The following is a 24,144-nucleotide window of genomic DNA, read 5'->3' on the forward strand; positions in this document are numbered from 1 at the left end:
AGAAAGAAATCTCAGTTAAAACAAGCAAACAAAGAAGAAAAGTTTGAGAAAACGCTTTTTCTAAGGCCAAGGAAGACCTAAGAGCAGAAGGAGGAGAAGGCACCAAATGGACCCAAAATTCCCAAGCCGCTGTCATGCTGGCACTGCAGAGACGAGAGAAGGTGGGAGAAGCTTGCAAAGGGATGAGAGAACAGTAGGTGAAGGAAATGTGCACCCTGCATAAGAACATGTCTCATTGCAGCTCTACAGTTCAGATGAGGAGTGGAGCGTGTGTGGAAGCCTGTATTTTGCTCATTGGGGAGCTCTGAAGTCCAAAAGATAGATAACTCCAGGGAAACGTAGTCTTGAACAGCAAATCGTCTAGCTAATGCACCGGGATCAAAGCACCAAACTTCCACCTCAGTCCAAAACACGCTGTCTGAAAAACACTCTCAGTGCTTACTCCAGATTACCATAGCAGGGCAAGCAGTAAAAGGAAATAAAAAGACCCAGTAGAAATCTACACAAGCATTCCTTAACTAACCTCCACATATAAAACAGAAAGTAAATTTTCACTCATTTGGGATGGCCTAGGAAATGCATTCTTTACTTTGTCATTCATGATTATTGTGGCCAGCCCACCTTGGCCTGATGCAGTCCCCGAAGCTTTACGCACTCATGTCATATATTCTTTTCTACCTCATTTGACACGTGTTTAAAGCACTGCCACACTATTGCATGACAGAGGCTGCAGATGTTCATGTAATATATGGGAAACTGTAACCGAAATGTCAAGATGTTCGTAAGAATCCTCATAATGATGCAATTAATTTCTAACCAAGGCAAAAGACAGGCATGAGACCTCAAACAATGCTACTTATGCACTTACAGGAGCCCTTCTTGAACTCGGTGAGGGGTGTAAAAGGCAACAATTCCAGGTAGCCTTTAACTTTCCCAGCTGTGTCCCTGTGTGCTTGGACAATGTCTCTATACAGAGAGGTTGTGGAGTCTCCATCCATGGATATAATCAAAACCTATCTGGATGTGGTCCTGGGCAACTGCGCTAGGTGTCTCTGCTTGAGCAGGGGGGTTGGAGAAGATGACGTCCAGAGGTCCCTGCCAACCTCAGTCAATCTGTGCCTCTGTGTGTCCACTTCAGAACGCATTACAAAAAAAAATCCTCTAAGAACAATGAGGTAGGAGATAAAATCTTTTTTGATGTTCTGAACTCCTATGTAACTTAGTAGTGATACAATAGTTCTTGGCCCAGGGGATATTTAGATGAATATTTCCACACCTTAGGACTAAATGTTGCGAAATACCATCCTCAAACTTACAATGACATTCTGCCTGTTCAAATCAGGGGCCATAAGTGAATAACATGGTACATTCTAATGGTGACCTCTGCAAGTCATTATTGTTAACATTTCTGAGATTTAAAGCATTAACATTAGTAAACTGAGGCCACTGTCTACTACATTTTTAACATACTATATGTTAGTGCAAACTTGACACACTGTCTCAAAAACAAGTCAGTGAAAAGCCTTCTGCAGTGCACAGAGAACAACACAAGCAAACTCTTAATTTCTGAAATATCAATACAAAAATTGCATTTCTGTTTTTAAATTATTCTACAAACCCTATTTAAGCAAGTAATAAGGGCACTATAATAAATTATTTCTAGCTTGGTAAATCATACCATAATTTGTGCACACACTAAATGCTGACCATATTCATTAAAAGCAATAGTCACAAATTGCTTGGGGTTTCTATTCACTATTAACAGGCTTTAAATAAATGCCTATGAGATTCAGGAACAAAAGTTAGTTTTGAAACTTCCCTCCAAGGTTTTAATAAACTTAATGAGAAGGGGAAACTCTAAAAACCTCTAGAAACCTAAGTATTTTTCACTTGTAAATGCTGAAACACTGAAAACACACAGTTCTGCTACTGCAAATACTTTTTAGTCATAACTAACTAGTCCTCTTTATTTCCAATGAACATAACATTCACACTACATTTATTATTTACCTCTGCAGCCCACATCCCTCATCACAGACATTCAGCCTTCAGATTCACAATTTTCTGCTGTGCTGATGCCAATTCTCCTGCCTTTAACCTGCTGGCAGCTCTGTATCCCCTCTCACACAGGAGGTCAGGATGAAATGAGAGCTGTAACCCAACATCACTCCATAAAACAACCTAACTCCTTCACTGGACCACACAGAGCTTCTCCTTAGGGACTAAAACCCACTGATCCATGCAAATGTGCAGTGCAGCCCACCTAAATTAATGAGAGAATGGCTATTTCTCTCATTTTACGTACTGCTACAGAACATAAGGAATTAAAACATACATATTATGTTGGGGTTGAAAAGAAAACACTCTTTTAGAATTACAGATTTTATTATTTTAAAATCTATGTTGATTAAGTTAGGTATGTGCAAACAACCAGGGGAGAAACAAGCACTTATGTCCGCTGGTTCTTTTGTCCTTGTGTTTTTAAGTGAATGCATTGCTATAACACAGCTTTTTCGTTTATATGAGAATCAACTGCCAGCAACCTTTCCCTCCCCTTAGAAGAAACTAATAGAAAATATAGGCTACAAGAACAGGACTTCTATTTCAAAGAGATGGTTGGTGAGCCGTAAAGCAGAAATGCAGGCCTTGATTCATTGATGTATTCACATTTCCAACAAATACCTATTTGATAAGGCCATTTCCTCACTCACAGTCAGACACAGTACAGAAAATTTCCCCTATGAGTCACTGATTTATACTCATATTAATTATTTTACCTGTAATAAACACGCAATGTCTGGATTTCTTCTTCTAATTTTTTGCACTGTTGAAGAGCAGCCTCTTTTTCTTGCTGCAAGGCTATCAAGTCTGCCTGCAAAACAACAAACAAATGATAAACAATTCATTCAGAATATCCGTATTGCTTTGAAAACATAACAACATTTTATGCATTCATTTCAGTCATGTTTTATTATAATTATGTATCTAAAGTTACACTGTTTTGTAATGCTGCCTATTTAATTCTTATGAAAACCCCTTCTTCTTCTAGCATTACAATTTTTTCTAGTTTTTTTCCCCCAGTAAGACGTTTGGAATGGCTACCCGCGTGTATATGGTAAACTTTTTGAATGGCTACGGTTAGACCTCTTCAGTCCAGCCAAGTGCTTCTCAGCAAACATATTTCAAATTGATATAATATTGCTACAGTGCAAAACTGTTGACCAACGTATAGAGAGTGACGCAAGGCACTCAGCCACGAACTGCCGACGCGCAACTCTTGCTCTGGGCATGGCTCTCCAACGGCGAGCCTGTGCCGGGAGCCACGGACGGACGTTACCGGCGGCAGAGCTGCCGGATAACCCGCGCCCTGAGCGGCGGCGGGCGATGAGCCAGCCAGGGCTGCTGAGACTGGCACTGCCGGCTCGCCCGGGGATCTGGGTGCATTCTCATCCAGGATCTGGTTTAGAGCGGAGCGAGGGAACCCCTGAGAAACCACTGTCATCTCCCGCCTGTGAACCCTCCCGGATGTTCCCCCTCCTGTTGTTTATTCACACCGCGCTGCGAAGGGCTTGTGACTCACGGCCATTATGGAAATTGCGGCATGTGGCTGGTAAGGTCAGGAAGGTAGCCAGTCCTGACACAGCCTTATGGTTAAAGAGGAGGTAGGAGAAATGAGTATGCATGTATATTTAATACTGCTCTATACCTTAATCATCATTAATTTGAAAATGTCCAGTTTCAATAGCACTGCAGGACCCCCTTGAGGGCCCAGGTACCATATAAATTATCTCAAAATCAGCAGATGATTAATTATTGCAACAACAAATAAGACCGGGCTTGCACTGCAATTCTTTGACACGTGAGCCTGAGCATTGGGCTGCTTTCCAATGTTTTTAATTCATGGTGTAAGTTATTAATTGTAACAAATTGTAGAGCGCCAAACCAAGAGGCACATGTGTGAGAAACACTGACTACGGATTCTGCCAACTCTTCAGGACAGTGTTATGGAAAAGTTTCTTGGTAAATTAAAGACCTGTTACATGAACGATGAACACATGAAGGGAAATGCACAGTTCAGCCTCTAGCTCTGCCAGACTTGCTGTATAATCATGAACAACTCTGTACGCCTCAGAGTCTCTCTCCTGAAACAGGGCTCCCACTTGCTTCTGTTTCCTGTTTATCTGTTAAGACTGTAAGTCTTCAAGGCAGGTGTTCTACTGTTTGCTGTCACCTCCCAGTCATCTACGGGCAATTTATTCTGCTGGCTGATTAATCATGTCCTGGATACACGGCTGACTCCTGGCAAATTTTATTAAACACTGCAGCGCACAAATACAGCTACGCAACCAGCCTCCGCGCCGTGCTGCTCAGTGTGTCGCGTTGCACCCAGGGTTTTGCATTAGCGGGGTACAGGACCCACCGCTGTAATCGCTCCTGTAACAGACATTCAAAAAATTTTAAGAGGAAGTTCCCTGGAGAATAAAAACAAACTGTCTTACTATATGGAGTGCTCCTTCAGCTTTAATAGCAGAAAGCGTTAATGTTTAACCTCTGAGTGACAGTGGTTTAGAGCTTCTGATGCTGAAAACAATGTACTGGATGCTGGCAAGCCCTAACTCCTGTCAGCAAGAGGTTAAAATCCTCTGCAGGTGAGCCTCTTGCCCACTCCTGCTTGCTGCCTTGCAAGCAGAACTCACAGAACACAAGGATGTTAGCCAAACCAAGCTATTTTCTGTAATTATACTGTTCTGTAGGTGAAACAACATTCTTAAAAATTGGAAAACACGCTTGAATCAAAGTAGGTGGTTTGTTCTAGAGGCCAATAATTAACATCCTTGCCAATTTTCAGTGTACTGTGAAGTGTGATTGAAATGGTAGACTGGAAGGAAATGTTTGCAGCTGACACACCTACTCACGGAGAGATTAACGGCTAGTCTCTTTGGAGAACTATCATAAAAAATACACCTTATGTTCCACTTGCTTTTCAGGACAAAAGTCAGAAGGCACTAGAGTCTGAAGACTCTTATTTATGTTAGTTTTTCAGCAGAGAAAACTGCACTGATTGACTGGGGTTTGCACCAGTAAAAATAACAGCAGAATCAGGTGCTTTGGATTAAAAAAAACCAAACAACAGCTACAAAAACAGAAGGGAAGAGAAGTAGACATTTACTAACCTCCTCAGTAGCATGTAGTGGGCTTGATACTAGGGAGCTGCATGAGACCAACAAAAATTCGAGCACAGGAGTTTCTGTGCACAGCATGCAGCCATGCGACAACACAACCCATCATTCACAGGCCTGAAGAGTGGTAAACACAAATAAATGACTCAAATATCCTCCCAAAAGAGACATGCCTTCCTTCACTAGAAGAAGGAAAGCAAAACAGTGCCCATCACAAAGTTAAATTGCTAACTAAAATAATGGTGCCTGCACTACTATAAAACATTTGGAAGACTCCTATAATGTATATTGAAATCCATCCATAGCGCACATGGCAAAAATCCTACATGAGCTCACCTCTAGTAATAACAATAGCTGCTTGGGAACTTTTTAACAAAATATTATTCCTTTGGAAAAAGTCAAGCTGTGGAAATTAGAACTCCTCACAGAAATGGATCAGTTTTGATTAAATTTTTTTGGAAGGTAGGGTAAAGAAGGAGCAGCAAGAAGAAAAAGAATTACACTCAGGTTCCTCTGGTGGAGGTTTTCCCTAAAAAGGTCTATTTAGAGGTGAGGTCAGTCACCACTTTGGTATATGGGTCACCCTCAGTGAAGTTCCTGTTTAACCCTGAAACAGTATTCTCATCACTGGCATATGATCTCTTTCTCACAATTTTGATTTTCCCACAAGTTCCTACACTTTCATATTTGGTTTAAAATGGATAGATCCTTCTCCTTTCCCTGTCCCCACCTCACTTTCCTGCAAAAGAGAATTCTTGTTTCTACACTTTTCCCATTTTGCATTTTAGCAAACAGTTACTTGTTGAAAACTTAAGTTTTCTAATTAAATCTAAAAGCTAATTGCTACATATAAAACTTAAAATAGCCAGACCTTCACTAAGAAAATCTCATTACTGATCCTTTTGCTGTTGCTTTTGTTTCAAAATACTTAAATGAACAATGCTATGCATTTTCTTAATGCAAAGGCTGGAAAAATACAACACTTAAACAAAGTGTAAAACAGAGGGTAAAAACAGAGGGTAAAACTAGTTTTTATCTTTTCCTAATTCTTCTAGGGCAAACATAAACACCCTCAACCCTAATCTAAATCGAAAGAGGTAAGAACACAGTGCATCCTATGCTGTCAGGTTCCCTGTGGGTGAGAGATGGCTTTTATAATGCTTTTCAACACCCAACAGAAAGAAAAAGACATTTCAATGAACTTGAGTAATAAAGCTTCATAGCTTTGTCTTTTTATTGATTTTTTTTCTCATGTATATATTTTTCCTTCTGTACATAGGCTAAACAACCAACCTTTTCTGTTACCTCTCAGTAAGCAGGCTATCCATTCTCCTGATCAATTCAAACCCATCTCTCATCAGTACTCCGCTAGCAGTATGTCCTAACTTCAGTGGAAACATCTTACCTGACACATTCTTGTGTGCCTTTTGTTCAGTCACCCTCAGATACCTGTCTGTTCTCCTGCCCACAGGTATTACCCAGCTAACAGTGGAAATTCTTATTCATCCTTAAATGATGATACCTTACACTTGATACCATTGAATTCCACCCCACTGCTTTTATTTTTCCACCACTTGAGGCCATTCCAATCTTTCTGCAAGACAGCTTGAACTCACTTTGTCTTAATAATATCTCCACTTTGTATTAATAACATCTCCCAGCTCGGCATCATCAAGTGATTTCTTCAGTACACTGCTGCTCTTCATGCCAAAGGATCTCGATGACAGCATTGAAGAAAACTGGTTCAGTACCAATTGGTGAGAAAGTGGAGAGAAATTCCACTAGTGAAATCCTTCGACCTTAATTTCTCCTTTCAAAGCTGTTTGCTGTTGCCTTCCTGCTAACAAGTTCCTTATTGCCTTTGACTAATCCCTCATCTCCTTCATGGGTACATGACATTTTGCAGACAGGCATGAGCCCAACGTGCCCATCCTTCCAAACAAGAGATGCGAGGTGAACCCAGTTAACAGGAAGCAGCAATTTCCTACATTAAGCCTGTGCCTGCTTGTAAAATAACAATATACACATTCTCCACTGTAATTAATAATTTTCCATATGGCACCACATATAAGTTTATGTGTCAGCTTATATTTAACAAATTTCCTTGCCTAACCAGTTATCATACCAACGAAGAATTCTTGCGTGATCTTGCTTAGGTGAAAGTTGTATTTCAATCCACTGTTGATGGAGCCAAGCTTTACACACATTTTCTTTCCAAATTTACTTTGAAGCCTCACAATAAAGACTAACTGGTCTACAATTGTCAGAATTACGTTTTTTGCCCTTCTAAATATAGATGCTGCCTCTGCTAATTCCCTCATATTACACCGAACACATCCTCATATGTTTTATTAAAGAACTTTACTATCATTCCTGCAATTTCAGATACCAGCTCTTTCAGAACTGAGGATGAAAACCATCCCTTATCTCAATCCGAGCACAATAATCTATTAAACAGATATGACGTACTCCATTTCCATACATTCACTTTTCTTAAGCCCTGTCCTCATAGTTGACATCATCATTGCCCAATGCTGAGAGAAAAAAACCAAAACCACACACTTTTGGACCTAATCCGGATTATCATTGATCTCCATACCATTCTCAGAGCGGTGGCACATTTCCTCTTTCCTTGTTCTCATTTCAGTCGTTACACTATTGTTTGTTTTAATTCCCTTTCCAAGAGCCAATTTAGCTTAACCTCTGGCAATTTTAGTTTGTCGCTATATCTCTTGTTTTCTAAGACATAACTTGCTTTCTTAATAAGGACTCTTCTAGTAGAAGAGTTATCCTTATTTTGTTCTTACTGAAGAAATTAACAATTAGAACTGACATCCTTCCCACCCAAAGCATATTTGAGATAGCTGTTAACGCACAGGTATTCCTTAACTCAGCAATAGTTGCTACCAACAGCTTGCTTTCTATTGATCCAGGATATTCCTATGGATTAGAAGGAGGCTGGATGAGAAATCTGGAGTGTCTTGAAGGTCATTTCTGCAATCTCTGGACTCAATCATTTACACTTGGTAGAGCTGTGTAATGGGGAAAGATGGCAATAAGATGAATTTCTGCTCCTTTGATCCTATGTCATCTGGAGTCTGAAATGGAATCTAGCCACAAATGGACAACTGAGAATTGCCCCTATTTCTCATGGGGAAGAAGTATGTTTCTGCTGATATTAGCAGGCTAGCTGGACAGTAAGAGGTCAGGTGTCTTCTCAGGGCAGCAAGAGACTGGGAGGAGGAACAAAGGTTTCTTTCATTCTGAATTAGAATGAATAAACAAGAAAAAAAAAATCTGGAAAAATGTTTTAAAACCATTGAAGAGATCTTTTTATATTACACTATTTTTAATGCTTTTGCATTTTACACATCATGTCAGTAAGAGAAGTATGTACCGCATGATAGAGCAGGTCACGTTGTGACACATTATGACATCTAACTTCTAACCATTCTGTTATTTTTACATTAGCAGCTGCTACTTAGCGCAGATTACAACAGCTCATCTTATTTTCTGTATCGAAGTGTCAACATATCAAAGTGTTCCACCAACAACAGAAGCAGGTGACACTTTGATCTAGAAAAGAATATAAGCACGTGTCTTATTACTTAGGGGATCAGAGGTTTTCAGGGTCAAGAAAAAGACTCCATCTAACATGAGGGAACTGAAAATGCCTAGCAGTCTAATAACACACTAAGTGATGTCCTTGTTTTTTAAATCACAGTGCTAATGTGTCAAACAGTTTCATTACAATACAAACAGGGGACACGTTGACCTAGAAAATTAGATAAAATGTTCCAACTTGCATTTAAGTACCAGCTGCCCTTGATGATTCTAAAAATGAAAAGTGAAAATTAGAACTGGACTATAGTAAATGTTATAAATTATTGATACATCATGAAATACGTAATTAACAATCATAAATCCAAATTTAAAATGTAAAAGTAAAACTTCAGGTTGAATTTTTGAAGTTTGAAATGTAGTTTCAAGTAGTCACCATATAACACTTCTGGGGGATAAACCTGAGTTTGAAAAGATTGGAATACTAATTCAGTTTTCATTAGAAATTAATGAAACGTTGTTTCTCAACACATCATTTTCTAATGGAAATAGTTTTTACTAAACTTAACCTTGTGTAAGTCAAGCAACTGTATTACTGATCCCTAATGGATCTGTGCTGCTGTGGAGGATCAGTACAGCTAGAAAACTACCCTGAAGAACCAGCTGAGGGGTGTTTGTGTGTGTGAATATCAGGGTAACAGCGGCAGTGGTGGGAACTCTAACAGCCTTTAAGCTACATCTTCCCCCAACACACCCCCACAACCACACCCAGGTTGACATTCCTTCCGGGCAGAAAGGAATGGGATCTCAACAGCAAACATGACCTTTATAAGTTTGCATCAGGATCAAACAATTAACCATAATAAGATTTTACTCTACAATCTAATACTATTGTAGGTCAGAATAAATATCAGTTAATGAAACTTTTTTTTTTTTTAAATAAAAGACATTGTTTCACTGGAATAATGCTGTGTCAGGATGCATTGGTTTAGATGGAAATATTTCTGAGGAATGTCAGTGTCCTGGTTTCAGCTGGCACAGAATTAATTTTTTTCCTAATAGCTGGTATAGTGCTGTGTTTTGGATTTCATATGAGAATAACCTTGATAACACACTGACGTTTTAGTTGTTGCTAAGTAGTGTTTACACTAAGTCAAGGACTTTTCAGTTTCCGATGCTCTGCCAGGGGGGAGGTGCACAAGAAGCTAGGAGGGAGCATAGCCAAGACAGCTGACCCAAACTGGACAAAAGGATATTCCATACCATAAAACATCATGCTCAGTATATAAATTTGGGGGATTTGGTGGAGCAGGGGTGACAGCGCCTCAGGAACCAGCTGGGCATCCATCGGGTGGTGAGAAATTGTATTGTGCATCACTTATTTTGTATATTCTTTTACTATTAATGGTGGTGTTATTACTATTTTCTCATCCTTTGCTGTCCTATTAAACTGTCTTTGTCTCAACCCATGAGATTTACCTTTTTTTTTTCTTCAATTCTCTTCCCCACCCCACCGATGGGGTGGGCAGGGAGTGAGCAAGTGGCTCTGTGGTGCTCAGTTGCCTGCTCGGGTTAAACCATGACAGGCAAAATTTCTGATGGAAGAGAGAACTCCTCCCCTGCCATGTGGTTAGGTTACTCATTTTGGATGCAGGAACGTAATGTTGAGTCCCAGTCTCCCACATTAACTCACTCAGGACACAGCAGACTCGCACCAGCAAGAATACCCTGCTCTAAATTCACGTGAATTACCCGTGTTTCTGGTGACTTCCATTGGTCTATGTCCTCTCTCTGTGACTGGCACAAATAATCTTTTATTAAATCGCTAAGTATGTGAAAAGCAGATTCCAGATCATGGTCAAGGAGTCTAACTCCACAGCCCAGCCACCAAAATGTTTGAGGGTTGCCAACTTGGATCAGGGAGCTGATTATAAGTGTTTTCACATACACAATGCGAGTGCATCAACACTGGCTTTTTAGCATGTATAGATGCATCTTTTTCAGTTACTTTACAAAGAATGTCTTAATGTTTTCTCTTATTAGAATTAAAAATAGTAACCCTGTCATCTCCCTTTTATTCCAAAATGGAATTGTCATTTTCAGGAAGTGTTATGCTGCAAGTTTACCTAATGCCACCTTCCCCAACCCAGTCTTCATCCTATCCCTAATTTAATATTTTTAGGGAGCTTTTCAGAAGACTTGTAGAAGATGTCACTATCTGAGGTCCAGGCTCCTGTCTTCATCACAACAAGAAATTCCCCAGTAAGAAAACATGATCATACCATATGAATATTGCTTGTATGGACATTAATTTCTGAGAGGTCCTGTTGTGACTGGGATAACAGCAACAGGCCACAACAAATATTATGCATATTGTGCAATCAGGGAAAAAAAATAATTACCAAATAGCTTTTCATGGCTCTGTCAAAGAAAATTAAAGGATTCAATACCATTTTTGCCCAGACTAGGTACATTTCTGGTTCATTTTATTACAATAAGAGCAAACTTAATTATCTACTAATTATCTTAAAGCAATACCAGTTGAACCATTATGCCTGAGATGTGAATGCCCCATTCTTGTACTGCATGGTCACATTACACTTGGGAAGCGCACTGTACTAGCAGTATTTGACAAGCAGTTTGCTCCTTCACCTCATGATGTGCCCAAACGAGCAGATATTACAGGCAGATTCAGTCCATTATCACATTATGCAAGAAAGTGTCTATATGAAATGCTCATGATATTTTTGAGTGAGAATTGAGAATTTGCTCAACTAACCTTAGCTACCACATCGATACAAAGCTTACATCATCTGCAGTATTAATTTGTAATACCCTATACTTCTTCCAAGCAGTATATGGAATATTGAAACTGCAGGGAAAATTAGCTATTCAAAGGACACTCCAAGGCATGCAATGAGTGTGTGAGACTAATACATGGAACCATTTTATTGTAAAGAATGATTCATAGGATGAGGAAGATTAATTTGAAATTCTGCCCCTGTGAGGTTGACACAAAACTGTAATTGACTTCCCAGGGTCAAGATTTCATTTATGGTTTCCATTTGTTTGAGTACGTAGCTAAAAAACCCAGAGATACCATCATACATACCTACTATATGCATATGGATAACTACCTAAGGATATCACAAAGCTTATTTCAGGCAAGATATAACCTTAGCGACAATAAAAAGACTCCTGAAAGCTTTTGAGGATGACAGCTCCAAAATACACATGCATAGCTGGACTGGTCTTTGCACTTAAATAATGTCATGTGCAGAGATGCTGACCTTTTAGTAGGAGGGATTTTATTAAGAACACAAGCTGGAGGTGCTTTAAAACAGCAAGTAGTTAGGTCTCCATATACAGATAGATAGATACTTGTCTTACTACTAAACCATGATGCACACTGTGAAAAGAAAATAAAAAGAAAAGAATCAAGAAGACTTCATTTTAATAGAGAAGCAAAAAGCCATTCACAACAGTTATTTTTGTATAGTAGCTATGGCTTTAGAATCTATAGGAAAATAAAAGAAGTTAGTTAATTCCTTTACATCTCAGATTAAAGACTGCTTACAGCTGTGGGCATGTGGAAAGGGCACATTTCTCCATGTTCTCTAATTCAGGTTTGCCCTTTGTGCCATCACACACTTTGTTTCTGATCTAAAAATCATTTGGAAAAATGCAATTTCAAATAAATAATGGAAAGACATCAGCAATACAGAGAAACTTGTCTTATGTGAAGGGCAAATAAAGTACGTTGTTTTGGGCATGGTGTTTACTGTTTATCTGAGGAAGCCTTCTTAAGTCCCCCTTCACGGCTGCATAGGTAACTGGACTAGAAAACAGACACATCCCTTCTAAGACAGGCCAGGTTATCAAATATAGGCTTAAAGCAAAGAAGAAAAACCCTCTCTGATCTACTTTAATAACAGGCATCTCAACTCTGAGAGACATGACTTGCTTCACACGCTCCATGAAAACTATTAGACTTTATAACAAACTTTACTGGCAATCTCCTTAGGGGAAATCAAGAAGGAAATGACCGTGTAGGCTGGAGTGAGCTGAAGAAGCCTTCCAGGTGGTGTCCGAGACCTACTGGCAGATTACTCTGGGAAAGCTTCAGACGTCAGCACCCATGATAAACCTGTTGTCCACACAAATGACTTTGGCCACTTATGATATCAAGTCAGTATCTGCTACAAACAGCAAGTCATCAGCACAGGATCCAAAGGTAGTGTTGTAATGTTGTCTCAGAAGCTTTGCGGTAACAAAGACCCTATTCAATTAAAAACAACGTTCCCCTCAGCCCAAAAAGTGTCCTATCCAGTTCAGGGCGGAACTGAACTGGCAGAGGAACAGAAGAAAGTTTGTGTTACAGCCAGACATGTTTTATCTGTGCTGCAGCCAGAAACTGTGTGCACTTTCAGGGCTCTCTGTCTGGCACATTTTGAGACTCCGCTAACAGACCCCCAACTGACCACAGCAGTCACACCTATATTGCTAAAAACAACTGGCTGGAAACCATGCTCCTACTGGCATGACCTGCCTTGTGTTACCATGTCAAAAGCTCTCTTCCGTCCACCCCTAAAAGGAAGGGCTGCTAACACCAGATTGTCTAAGGGGAATAGGCCCTGGTACACAGTATTGTCCAAAGGCATTGTCCAGGAAAGTGGGTTAAAACTGTGCCAGGGAGCTTTCTAACAAAAAGCATAGATGATTGCATGTCATTGTGCAAGCCCATGCCTTGATCCTATTTTAATTGCTAGAGTAGGTACAGATAATTGGTCTTGTCAACTAATAAGGGCTTAATAAACTTGACCAAGATTGATAAACCTGACAATGAGTTTGACTGACAATTTGCTTCTCTCACTCCCAGCAGGCTGGTCAGGCACTCTTGACTGTTCAATGGGTGTCACCCACAGCTCCAGTCGAAGGATGCAGGAGTAATTCTTGCTTGGGTAAATCTTTCTAACCTTACTTCACTACCCAACCTCTATTGCAGACGCCTCTTTATAATAAAGCCCTTGGCTTTGACTTTTGACCAGCCATTGACCATGCCCTTCCACTGCCGTTTGGACTTGGCTACACTTTCACTTCTTTGTTATGAGACATTCCTGACCCTTCTCAGAAGGCCTTAGTGGTCCTGGTGGATGAAAAGCTGGACATGAGCTGGCAATGTGCGCTCGGAGCCCAGGCGGCCAACTGTATCCTGCATCAAAAGAAGCAGGGCCAGCAGGGCGAGAGAGGGGATCCTGCCCCTCTACTCCACTCTGGTGAGACCCCACCTGCAGTACTGTGTCCAGCTCTGGAGCCCTCAGCACAAGAAAGACATGGACCTGTTGGAGCATGGCCAGAGAAGCCACAAAAATGATCAGAAGGGTGGAACACCTCTCCTATGAGGACAGGCTGAGAGAGTTGCAGTTATTCTGCCTGGAGAAGAAAAGGCTCTGGGGAGATCTTTTTGCAGACTTCCAGTCCTTAAAGGGGGCTTATAAGGTATAGATGGGGACAGACATTTTATCAGGGCCTGTTGTGATAGGACAAGGAACAATGATTTTAAACTAAAAGAGGATAGATTTAGACTAGATCTAAGGAAGAAATTTTTCACAATGAGGGTGGTGAAACACAGGAAGAGGTTGGCCAGAGAGGTGGCAGATGCCCCCTCCCTGGAAGTGTTCAAGGTCAGGTTGGACAGGGCTCTGAGCAACCTGATCTAGTTGAAGATGTCCCTGCTTATTGCAGGGGGGTTGGACTAGATGACCTTTAAAGGTCCCTTCCAACCCAAACCATTCTGTGATTCTACAATTCTATGATTCACTTATTATGGAACCTTAGTCCTGATTTCAGCGTGACACCAATCCAACTGAGACACTTAATCCAACTGAGAGACTGCAACATTTCACAAGTCTCTTTTCTGTAAGAAAACGTGTACATTGAAATCATTCATGCTTCATAAAAGGGGCAGGAAAAAAGCATACAAGGCAGTAACTTGAGCAAAAACAGAGTTAACAATTTACGCTCCAAAGCTTAACACTGGTGCGATGTGATAATATACTCCAAATGATAACCTTTCATGCAAAGAGACAGAACAACTGTTACCTCTTGACAGACGGTACTTCTGCAGAAGGCAGCAGTGTCTAATCCCACTATCAAAATTAAACTACAAATCTTTCATAAAAGCCATGAGTCTGTACAGGATTATAAAAATAAATTGCCCTAATTACTTCAGTGGGACTGGTTTGGTTCATAATTCTTCCAGGATTTGGAAGGAAAAGCAGAGAAGAGCTTGAGTTAATATTTAGTTCTTCACCTTGTGGTCTTCACCTTATGGAAAATGAATTACTAGCAGGTATACACACTCAAATTTATGTGATATTTTTGTACACACAGAAACTCAGAATCAAAGTGCTGAATTCAATAGCAACTGTTACACTTAAGAAAAGAATAAATCATTGAATAAATGTATCTGTTAGCAGGTAAATTAGGAGTAAGAAAGAATCCATGAGTGTATACCCTACACTGACATGTCCAGATGTTAACTACCAAGACATTCTCAAACCAACTTTGAAACTGGCAAGTCTGTTAGTACTTCTCCTTTGGTACCTGAAGTTCTCATCACACAACGTAGCAAGACAATTTGGGCTCTTTATCTAGCTGGATTAATGTTGTGCCTAGCACTTTTGGGAAAAAAGACAAAGCTGCATGCCTGCTCCTGAGGCTGGCTGCAGGTTTCACTACTTTGAGCCACTTGTACAACTGGAGTGACCATGAATTTCTGAGACACTGTAAACAAGCTACCATCATGTCTCCTGTGATGAGAAGGATAATTTAGAACAGCTTCACTCTCAACCTGTGCAATTCTAGATGTGTAAAAGGTATCAATCATACAGAGTCTGAATAGCTGGTGCTGATTTTGACCAGAACAACTCCCTGAATCTTGCTTTCTCCACAGTCTTACTGCAATGTTTTCAACCCAAGTAGAACTCAGACTAAGGATTTAAAATTAAAGTAAGAAAAGTGAATAGAGGTGTTTTGGAAAATATACATTTAAGTCTTTATAGGAACTCATCTGTCTGATGGAAAAAGTACAGGAAAAGATTCAATACACGGCACCTTCCTCTTGGATCAGCAGGGGATACCTCCATGGATTGCTGTGGATGCTACAGTGTTAGAAGAGCTCTGTTGATATAAGTGAGTTACCTTCACTCAGAACGCAAAAGTATGTTCTGATACTAAAGATTTCTGGTCCTTCCTGATAAAAATCTAGTTACTAAATTTTGCATGAGGTAATCGTATTTCCCCCTACTGCATATCTATTCAATTAGATTTTGTTAGATCTTTGCTGTGAGCAAAAGCATTCTTTTCACTTCCTACCTAAATTTTGGTGCATAGGTGCAGAACACATCTAAACTTCTGGTGCAACTCACTTTTAACTGGAAAAAGAGGTAGTTGCTGTATATCTGGTAATTCTTGTAATCGTCGGAAGAAGGAAGAGGAAGGGAAGTGAATGAGAAGAGTGATACGTTACCCACAGTCACTTTCTTTAAGATCCTAACTTGCAAAATGAAACAAAATAACACACTGAAAAGATAAAGACTTTTGTCAACTCTAGCAATTTTCCGCCGTATAATCTAATGCAGAGGGTGTATTTCTTTCCTCTTATTTGTGCAAGACAAAAGAAACCACTTCAATCACCAAAGATTGTTGTGTACAAAAATCACATCCTGATAAACCCAGTCAGTAAACACTTTTCTAGGTTAATATCTTACAGTTAGAATTTTAGCCAGTGCTTTTGGTTTTATTTGTTCAAAGCGTATCTTGTACTTTTTCACTGCACCTATTATATATTTCTTCACTTGAACACCTGTTGAACTAAACTTGTCTTGCCAGAATATTTTAATTATGCAATCTGTGTTCTGTCAATAGCAAGCACTTGGGTAGAATTTCTTATATACCTTTCAACATACCCAGCAGACAATTAAGAACTCCGTGTACAGAAATATTTGTCAACTGAAATGTTAGTGAGACAAGTTTAATCAAGTGATCTTGACTAACTTTTAGCAAAGAATCACAATATTTTTATCATCAGTTTACCACTTCAAAATACCACTTTAAATGCTATTTCTTAGAAATTTTTATTGACTCAGTCATTCACAAAATCTGCAATACATGCCTAACTTGCATAATACTTCAGGCAAAAGTTCCGTTAATACTTTAACACTTTAATTTCATGGGTAGCATAATGAATGCCAAATTTATCTCCAGCTTTTAAGAAAATTCGGTTTTGCAAGGAAAATCCTAACCCACTGAAGCCGACACAAGTTCACTGTTGACTTCAATGGGATTAACATTTCCCTGTATTTGTATACATGCATTCTCTCTATTTAGTGTTGAGTATTCCAATTATACGTGTGCTGTACACACAGATAATATACAGAATAAGTCTAATTAAGAGAAAAGTCTTTGACTTTTTTTTTCTTGGTGTTTGCTGACTGGTACTATGAAAGTAGATATTTAGACAAGCATTGTGCAGAACCGCCTGCAATTCTGTAATGATAAAATGGTGAGATATTTGTGCAGTGCAAAGTGCCACCTGTCATTTACTTTTTAACTGACCAATATATGCAGGTTTCACCAGAGAAAGGAAAAAACACCATCTGTGCAACAAAATTTGCAAAGTACTTGAGCAGCAGTAATAAAATTCTTCAGATAACCGCCACTTTCAGAGTGATGACACCTTTTTCAGGAAGGAGTGCAGGGCTATTAAACTCCTACACAAATGGGGAAACCCATTACTTTCCTTTGGAGGCTGCTGTGTTGGCAGCCCCATTGCGTAGACATACTGCTGCGGATTGTAGCTGTTGTATGAAACTCCACAAAATGCTTTTGATCCATTTTATCTTGCAACTTAGCAAAGAAATGTTGCAATAAGAAACACCAACAAAGATCTGAAAAACTTAAGCTCTGGATTACCATATTGTGTTCTCCTGCCATTCAATGTGTCAGACAAAGGCAGTGGTGTTCAAAGTAGAAAAAGAAAAAGAAAAAAGAAACTGGTCACAGAAAGTGCAGAGCACAGAGTAAATAATATTCCTCCACATCCCTACTCTTTCATAGATTTGTTGTTAAAAGAGTTGCAGCAATTAGGCTTTTGTTAATTACCAGCTGTTGAAACAGATGTGTTGACTGTCCTTATTAGCCAACAGCTGGGACAGGAGAACAATTGATGCTCTCTAAAACCAACAGCCAGCTGCTTTGCAGTAATTATCTCCTATTGATAATACAGGTGATAAAGGCAGCAAAAAGCTTATGAGCTTCAATACCAATGCACTGTTATTGAATATCACCAGAATTTATGGTTAAGTTTAGAAAATAAGTAGAATAGTAAGGTGCGATGTCGGCTGCCTATCTGCATTGTATCACAGTCAAGCTATATGCAAATAATAGGGGAAATACAACCAGAACCCCCCCCCCCCAATTTTTTTTTTTTAACTCTCTTACTGTATTTCAAATGTCTTGCTGATCTTTAAGGAATGCTTTCTCTTTCAGGTGACTATGACGATGTCATTCATCATTAACTCAGCTTCCCCATATGCCTTTCCTTGCATTCAATTTTACCATAAATTATTTTTTGGAATGTGCAGATGGTTATTCCTACCTGTTGGGAAATTTTATTATACAATATGTAATAAGATATTATAAACAAATGATTAAAGAACGGAGGCTGTCCCTCTAGAGTTAGGTTCTAGTCTCATGCATGCCATCAATTCTTAAGGAAATCCACTTCACTTCTTGGAATTCAGTTTCCCTAGCGCTAAAATGGGAGAACTATGTTTATCTTGATCGATCACTTTGTGATTGATGACTTTAATACACTATTTAAATGCAAAGTAATGCTTGCACAATACATTACTGTAACGGGGAAAAAATGCATGCTTTTCTAGTATTGATATATGTCAAAGGTTATAAAATGAATAGTTATTTTAGAAGCATGTGGCCAGACTTTCACAAATGGGAGCCACAAGTGTAACTGCTAATATCTAAATGGAAAATATTAACATAGGTAGTTGGATGGTTTGTAGTTGCTTTTGCTCCTGCTTTGATTTATATTTTCTGATCTCCATACCCTATTAAAGTGCATTAAAAGAGAAGCAAAGCAGAGATTTTAAACCATTTCTATTAGCTGCTCAGTTCATCTCAAGCCAACAAAAGACATGTCTACAATAATCTACAACCATGTCTATTCACTAATTAGCCTGCACTTAAAGACACTGCCTTACTGAAAACAAGGATTAAGGCTGGTTGAATACTCCCCCTTTCATAGACCTCCCTTATGTCTCTGTTGGGTCATCATAAGCAGCTTGTTCTCTGAGCTTTAAGTAGGGAAGCTGGACAATCAGTTCTGGGCTCATCAGTAGGCACTGGGGCAATTAATAGGAGCTACCAACATTTTTAAGGGACATGTAAAGAAATAAACTAGCTTAAAAGTTTCAACACTAGGGATAGGTAAAAATGTATCATATTCCCATGGCAGCTATGTTTTAAGGAAGATACACTGCAGGATACATTTTTTTTTTTTTTCCGAAATAAAGTAAACCAATGTACTTCTCTGTCCCCACTTCATATCCAAAAGAAAAACACCATATCATTAGAGCAAGAAAATCGACACGGATCCTTGTACACACATCCTCACATCTAGTAACAGGAATCCACAGCACGCTATAAAAGAAACTGAGAACTTGACCCTAGTTGTCAGCTTTCTACTTTTGGAAGAATGTTAAAATAGACGGGAAAAAGGAAGGAGAAGGAATGGTTTTAAAGCAATGGCTTTTCATTCAGTTTCCATTCTTTCCTTATTTCTCCAGCTGCTTCTCTCTACCCTTGCAGTGTTTTCAGGCCGGAAGACACTGTGTTTTTCCTTGGAAGACAAAACTTGGCTCTTTGCCTTTTGTTTGTCATCCATGAATAAGTTGGGGGGCGGGGTTGGGGAGAGGGGGAAACTGGTTTAGTTTTGGTCTCGCTCTGCTTTGGTCTACCAATGGACAGTTAACGTTTAGACTGTGCCAACGAGGAACTAATTTGAGAAATGGACGGTACAGGGCTCTTCTGCCTTAGGAAGAGGTCTGAAGAAAGGTTTGTATCCAATGTGGAAAGATACTAACTAAATTCAGGACAGGGATCAGGAAATTCTCCAGAGCTGGTGTTCTACATGGGTTTCCATGGCAGAAACTACCACAAAGCAAGCAGGAACTTGAAGCCCTGAAGAAGAAAATGACAGCGAACAGTTTCACCTCGGCCAAGACATAAGCTAGGAAACTTTCAAACTGCAGGGTCTCTGCTGCCTAAATCCTGCAGTTGGGATGACCAGGTCACAACTGGAAGTGCACCTCTGCAGAGTCAACCACCAGCACCTACTCTAAAAGCAGAAAAGCGCCCTGGGGTGTGTACTACGTGGCCACTTGCGTGCTGTCAGAGAGCTGAAAGCACCTGGACTTTGGTCTCACATCTTGCCACAGTCACAGCCTGGTAACACACAGCTTCACCAGACTCACCATCTCATTACAGCAACACTTCCCAGCTGAAAAACAGATCCAGGAAGACCTGAATTAACACATGAATCAGACACATTCCATCTGCTGAGCCCCTCGTGAACCTCTACTGCACCAGGGCCACAGCAAACCTGTCACAGTGAATTTAATCCAATATATTTCAATGTCTTGGTATCTACCTTGCTAACAAAATCGACTGTACGTAACCTGCAGCCAACACACAGCGCGTTTCACTTCGTATTTTGTTTTCAAATAAAACATCTAGAGACAGCACAGGCCAGTTCCCTGAGAATATTTAAACTTGAAGACTGCTGCCTGAAACAAAACTTTTCTGCTATCTCTTAAAATCTTTGTAAATGTGACAATCAAGCACTCAAGAAAATTCACCTGGCAACAGCTGCATTGAAACAAAGTTACTGCAGCAACAAGTAACGTCACGGTGTTAATAATTGACACGGAAAGAATGAAAAGGTGAGCAAGGGATAAAGAGGACAAAGGAAAGATTTCAGTATAAACTTCTGCTGGTAAGTAATCAATCAAAATTAAGATTGAAAGAGTCGGCATGAACGTTATATTGAAAACTGAGGCGAGTTCGGTATCTTGGACTGCCGAATGGGGCTTGTAAAACTCCATTTTCTGCAGCCTGATTTGCAAGATTTGACAAACAAATCCCCTGCTGATTTGAATCTGCTTTCATTCAATTCCCCCCAGAAACTAAAGCAAACGCAGGAACAGCGGCTTCTCATGTTTGCCGTACGCAGGAAGAGCGCCGTGCGATTCCTGGTTCTGCAGGTTAAGGCAGGAATTAGCAATGCCGTGGTAATGAATGAGTTTCTCGATTTACATAATCTAACAAAAGACCACTCCCCTTGGAGGGAGGAACTAGATCCTAGAGACACTGTTTAGAAGAAGCTGTTTCGGATGACTAAATTATCAACAGCCTCGGGGTGAAATGGACTGCTATCTTAATATCCACCACTCCTACTGCTAGAGGTCAAAGCAGCAGGAAAAACTTCTGAGAATACAAGTTAAAGTTAAATATTAAGAAATCAAGATTTGTTTCCTCAAATCACGTTTTTTCTGTATTCCACAATATGACCGACTTTTGATTTTTATATTAAAAACTAGAAATTATCACTGTTTCATTTATACCGATATCGCTTTGCCCTCTGCCCAGAATCCTGGCAGATGGTAAAATTTAACTGTTTTCCACAAACGATATTGCCTAAATTTTCTTCAAGTATCAGAGTTAATAAAACTAATAACTCATACACTACAACCAAAGACTGCAAAAGAGTGTAATCACAAAATGAAGGACTTTGCAGGTTCAGCCCCAAAAGAGATTGTTTTTCAGTGAATTTGGTAGCTCGTCTTGTTTCGTGATCTGTGAAGATACACTGAAGTCTCACCATTCCTCAAAGATGGAAATCCAGCTATGTTGCACCTCTTGAGGGGAGAGAAAGTACTAATTCTTACCAGCTCGCAGGCAGGTATTAAGAGAAGCTGAATGGAGATGCCATCAATAGGCCATGGTTTTTCAAAGTATCAAATAACATCTTCTAGCAAAGAGTTAGTGATAACTTATGAAATGTAAATAATTAAAGATGAACTCTAACTGTCAAAATTATGTCATAGGAATATTTACAGTTCACTGGACTTAATTACACAGGGCCCAATGCTTCTCCCGCTGAAGTCAATAGAAGTTATCACAGTAAGTTCAGTAGGGGCAAGGGGTTTCTTTCTGGTCTAGTTTAGTGAGTTGCCACTGCTGGCAAGAATTAATGAACTTCTTATTTCCCACAAAGATTAATTAATTTTTCAGGCTTCGAGAAAATGATACTTCTACAGTCAAAGCAGCATTATTTAATACTCAGACTGTCCGCTGAGGCTTCATGGCGTGACACAAATTTAAAATACAACTTATTATAAAACTTAGATTTCTTTTTAATTTACTGCACTGTGGTATTCTGAAAAATTCTGAGAACTTTATCCAGCATCTAGGAGATATATAACATTCCACAAGAAGGCTTACTTTTTACATCAACCAGACTGCAGTTGAATTGCCAGTTTCTCTGAAAATAAGCCCTTCTATATAAAACAAAATTTCTATCTCTCCTAGATAAACTGCTAGCTCAGCGTCTGTAATCAGCAATAGTTTTTCAACTCTAGGTAACCACTCCTTTGACTGAGTTACTAGCTAACCCCTTTGCTTGTCCTTCTCTTAAAAAAATCTTTATTTTTTAATATTAAATACTAAAAATATTATTTTAAAAGATTGTTTTCTAACCTTCCTTATGTTATACTTTGTACAACTATGGTCAGGAATAATTGCTTCCTAGTAACTACAAATATCACCATCATTATCCTAATTTAGCATTTAGGTTGAAATATTTGTTGCTACAAACACTGAAACTAATTCCTGGTACCTACAATAAAATTTACAGCTCAGTAAAAAAACACAGTAAGTAAATACTGATTGACAAATTCAAAGTATATTCGATAATAAAAGTATCATGCTACTTCATTATTACTGCACTGAACCAATTTCTTATTTTTAAAAAATAAAACTTTCAGAAAGTTTGTAAAAAATACAATGATTTAAACTAACCATTTATAATCTTTCCTACAGCATAACTGTAACATACACATTTTGCAGTCACTATTCCACAGGAAGAAAATAAGTAACACTACCAAGGAACAAAAATTAAATCAGGAATATTGACTACAAAAATCTCCTATGCCAACATGCATTTAAGGAATTTAATTTTATGAAGAACATTTTGTTAAGAAGGTAAGTAATGTCTTTACACTTAATATTTTTACATACAAGAAAGGGAAGAACAATCCTAGGGAACCTGTCTCAAGGTCAGCCTAATCTCCTAAACATGTACCTTAAAAATGTAGATATCATTAGCAACTGATTAAGGAAAAAAATAAACATACCCCTGGATTTCCAGGGAACACATCTTTACCCTGTTTCACTATAAACAATGAAGGACAAAAGTCAGACAACCTCTCGCTGTTCAATGCATTATCAAGCTTTTGACAGGAGCCCATTAAACACACCACGTCTTGAGAAGTTCTTGGCTCATTCGAAGTGGAAGGAGCCGCTCTTTACCAGCCAGAGTCACCCCCGTATCGTTGCTATACGCGTAACACTTTTTTACCGAAATGATCTAGGGGACAAGACTACTAGCTCTCATCTAACAAAGCAAATTAAGACCTGGTGCAAATTCAGTAGCTCAATTCAGAAATGCAACTTTAACACACCTGTGGCTTGATTTAAGATTTATTTTGAAGTACTGTAAGTAGAGCAGAAGCACGGTATTATGTACAGCTACATGTTAACGCTGTATATATATGGGTGTATAGGGACACACACGCTAAACTCATCTGTGACTGCACCTTTCCACCCAGATCTATGTGTATAATTATACACACAAATACTACACCCAGAGAAATGATGCCATTTATCTCCCCTACCTTCAGCCACCTAAGGTTTAAGTGAACCAGGCACTTCCAATTCTGCATTTATCTTTAGGAAAGAACAACTGCCTTGTGGTGCTGTGTCCCCCTCTTTGCACTGAATATAAATGGAGCCCCTAGAAGTGGCAGCTAACGCTGGGTGAGTGAACCCCTTCCTTGGCAGGACATTAATAAAGTCACGAAGTCAAGCACAGCGATGTTAGGAAATGCCAGAGGTAAGGTTACCGGTACGCACGCAGCGTGATGCTCCTTTTAACTGAGTGACAATTTTTTTCCCAGGCTTTTTTCTAATTGTTGGATGGGGTGGACCTATACCTGGGCAAGAATCATCCCTGCCCAGTCAAAGAGCCTGTTACCTGTTTATT

At 39.4% G+C, this 24,144-nt stretch overlaps 1 protein-coding gene across 1 annotated transcript in view; it reads right to left on the reverse strand.

The window, feature by feature from the left end:
* Positions 1 to 24,144, reverse strand: part of MIPOL1 (mirror-image polydactyly 1) — a gene marked incomplete at its 3' end in the record, with an annotated part of 160,553 nt that overhangs the window by 44,675 nt on the left and 91,734 nt on the right. Inside the window, exon 9 of the mRNA XM_081999991.1 lies at positions 2,778 to 2,872. Coding sequence (XP_081856117.1) covers positions 2,778 to 2,872 — 95 coding nt within the window. The remainder of the gene's footprint in view (positions 1 to 2,777; positions 2,873 to 24,144) is intronic.

Source organism: Phaethon aethereus, assembly GCF_964289735.1.
Source record: "Phaethon aethereus genome assembly, chromosome: 5".
Taxonomy (NCBI): Eukaryota; Metazoa; Chordata; class Aves; order Phaethontiformes; family Phaethontidae; genus Phaethon; species Phaethon aethereus.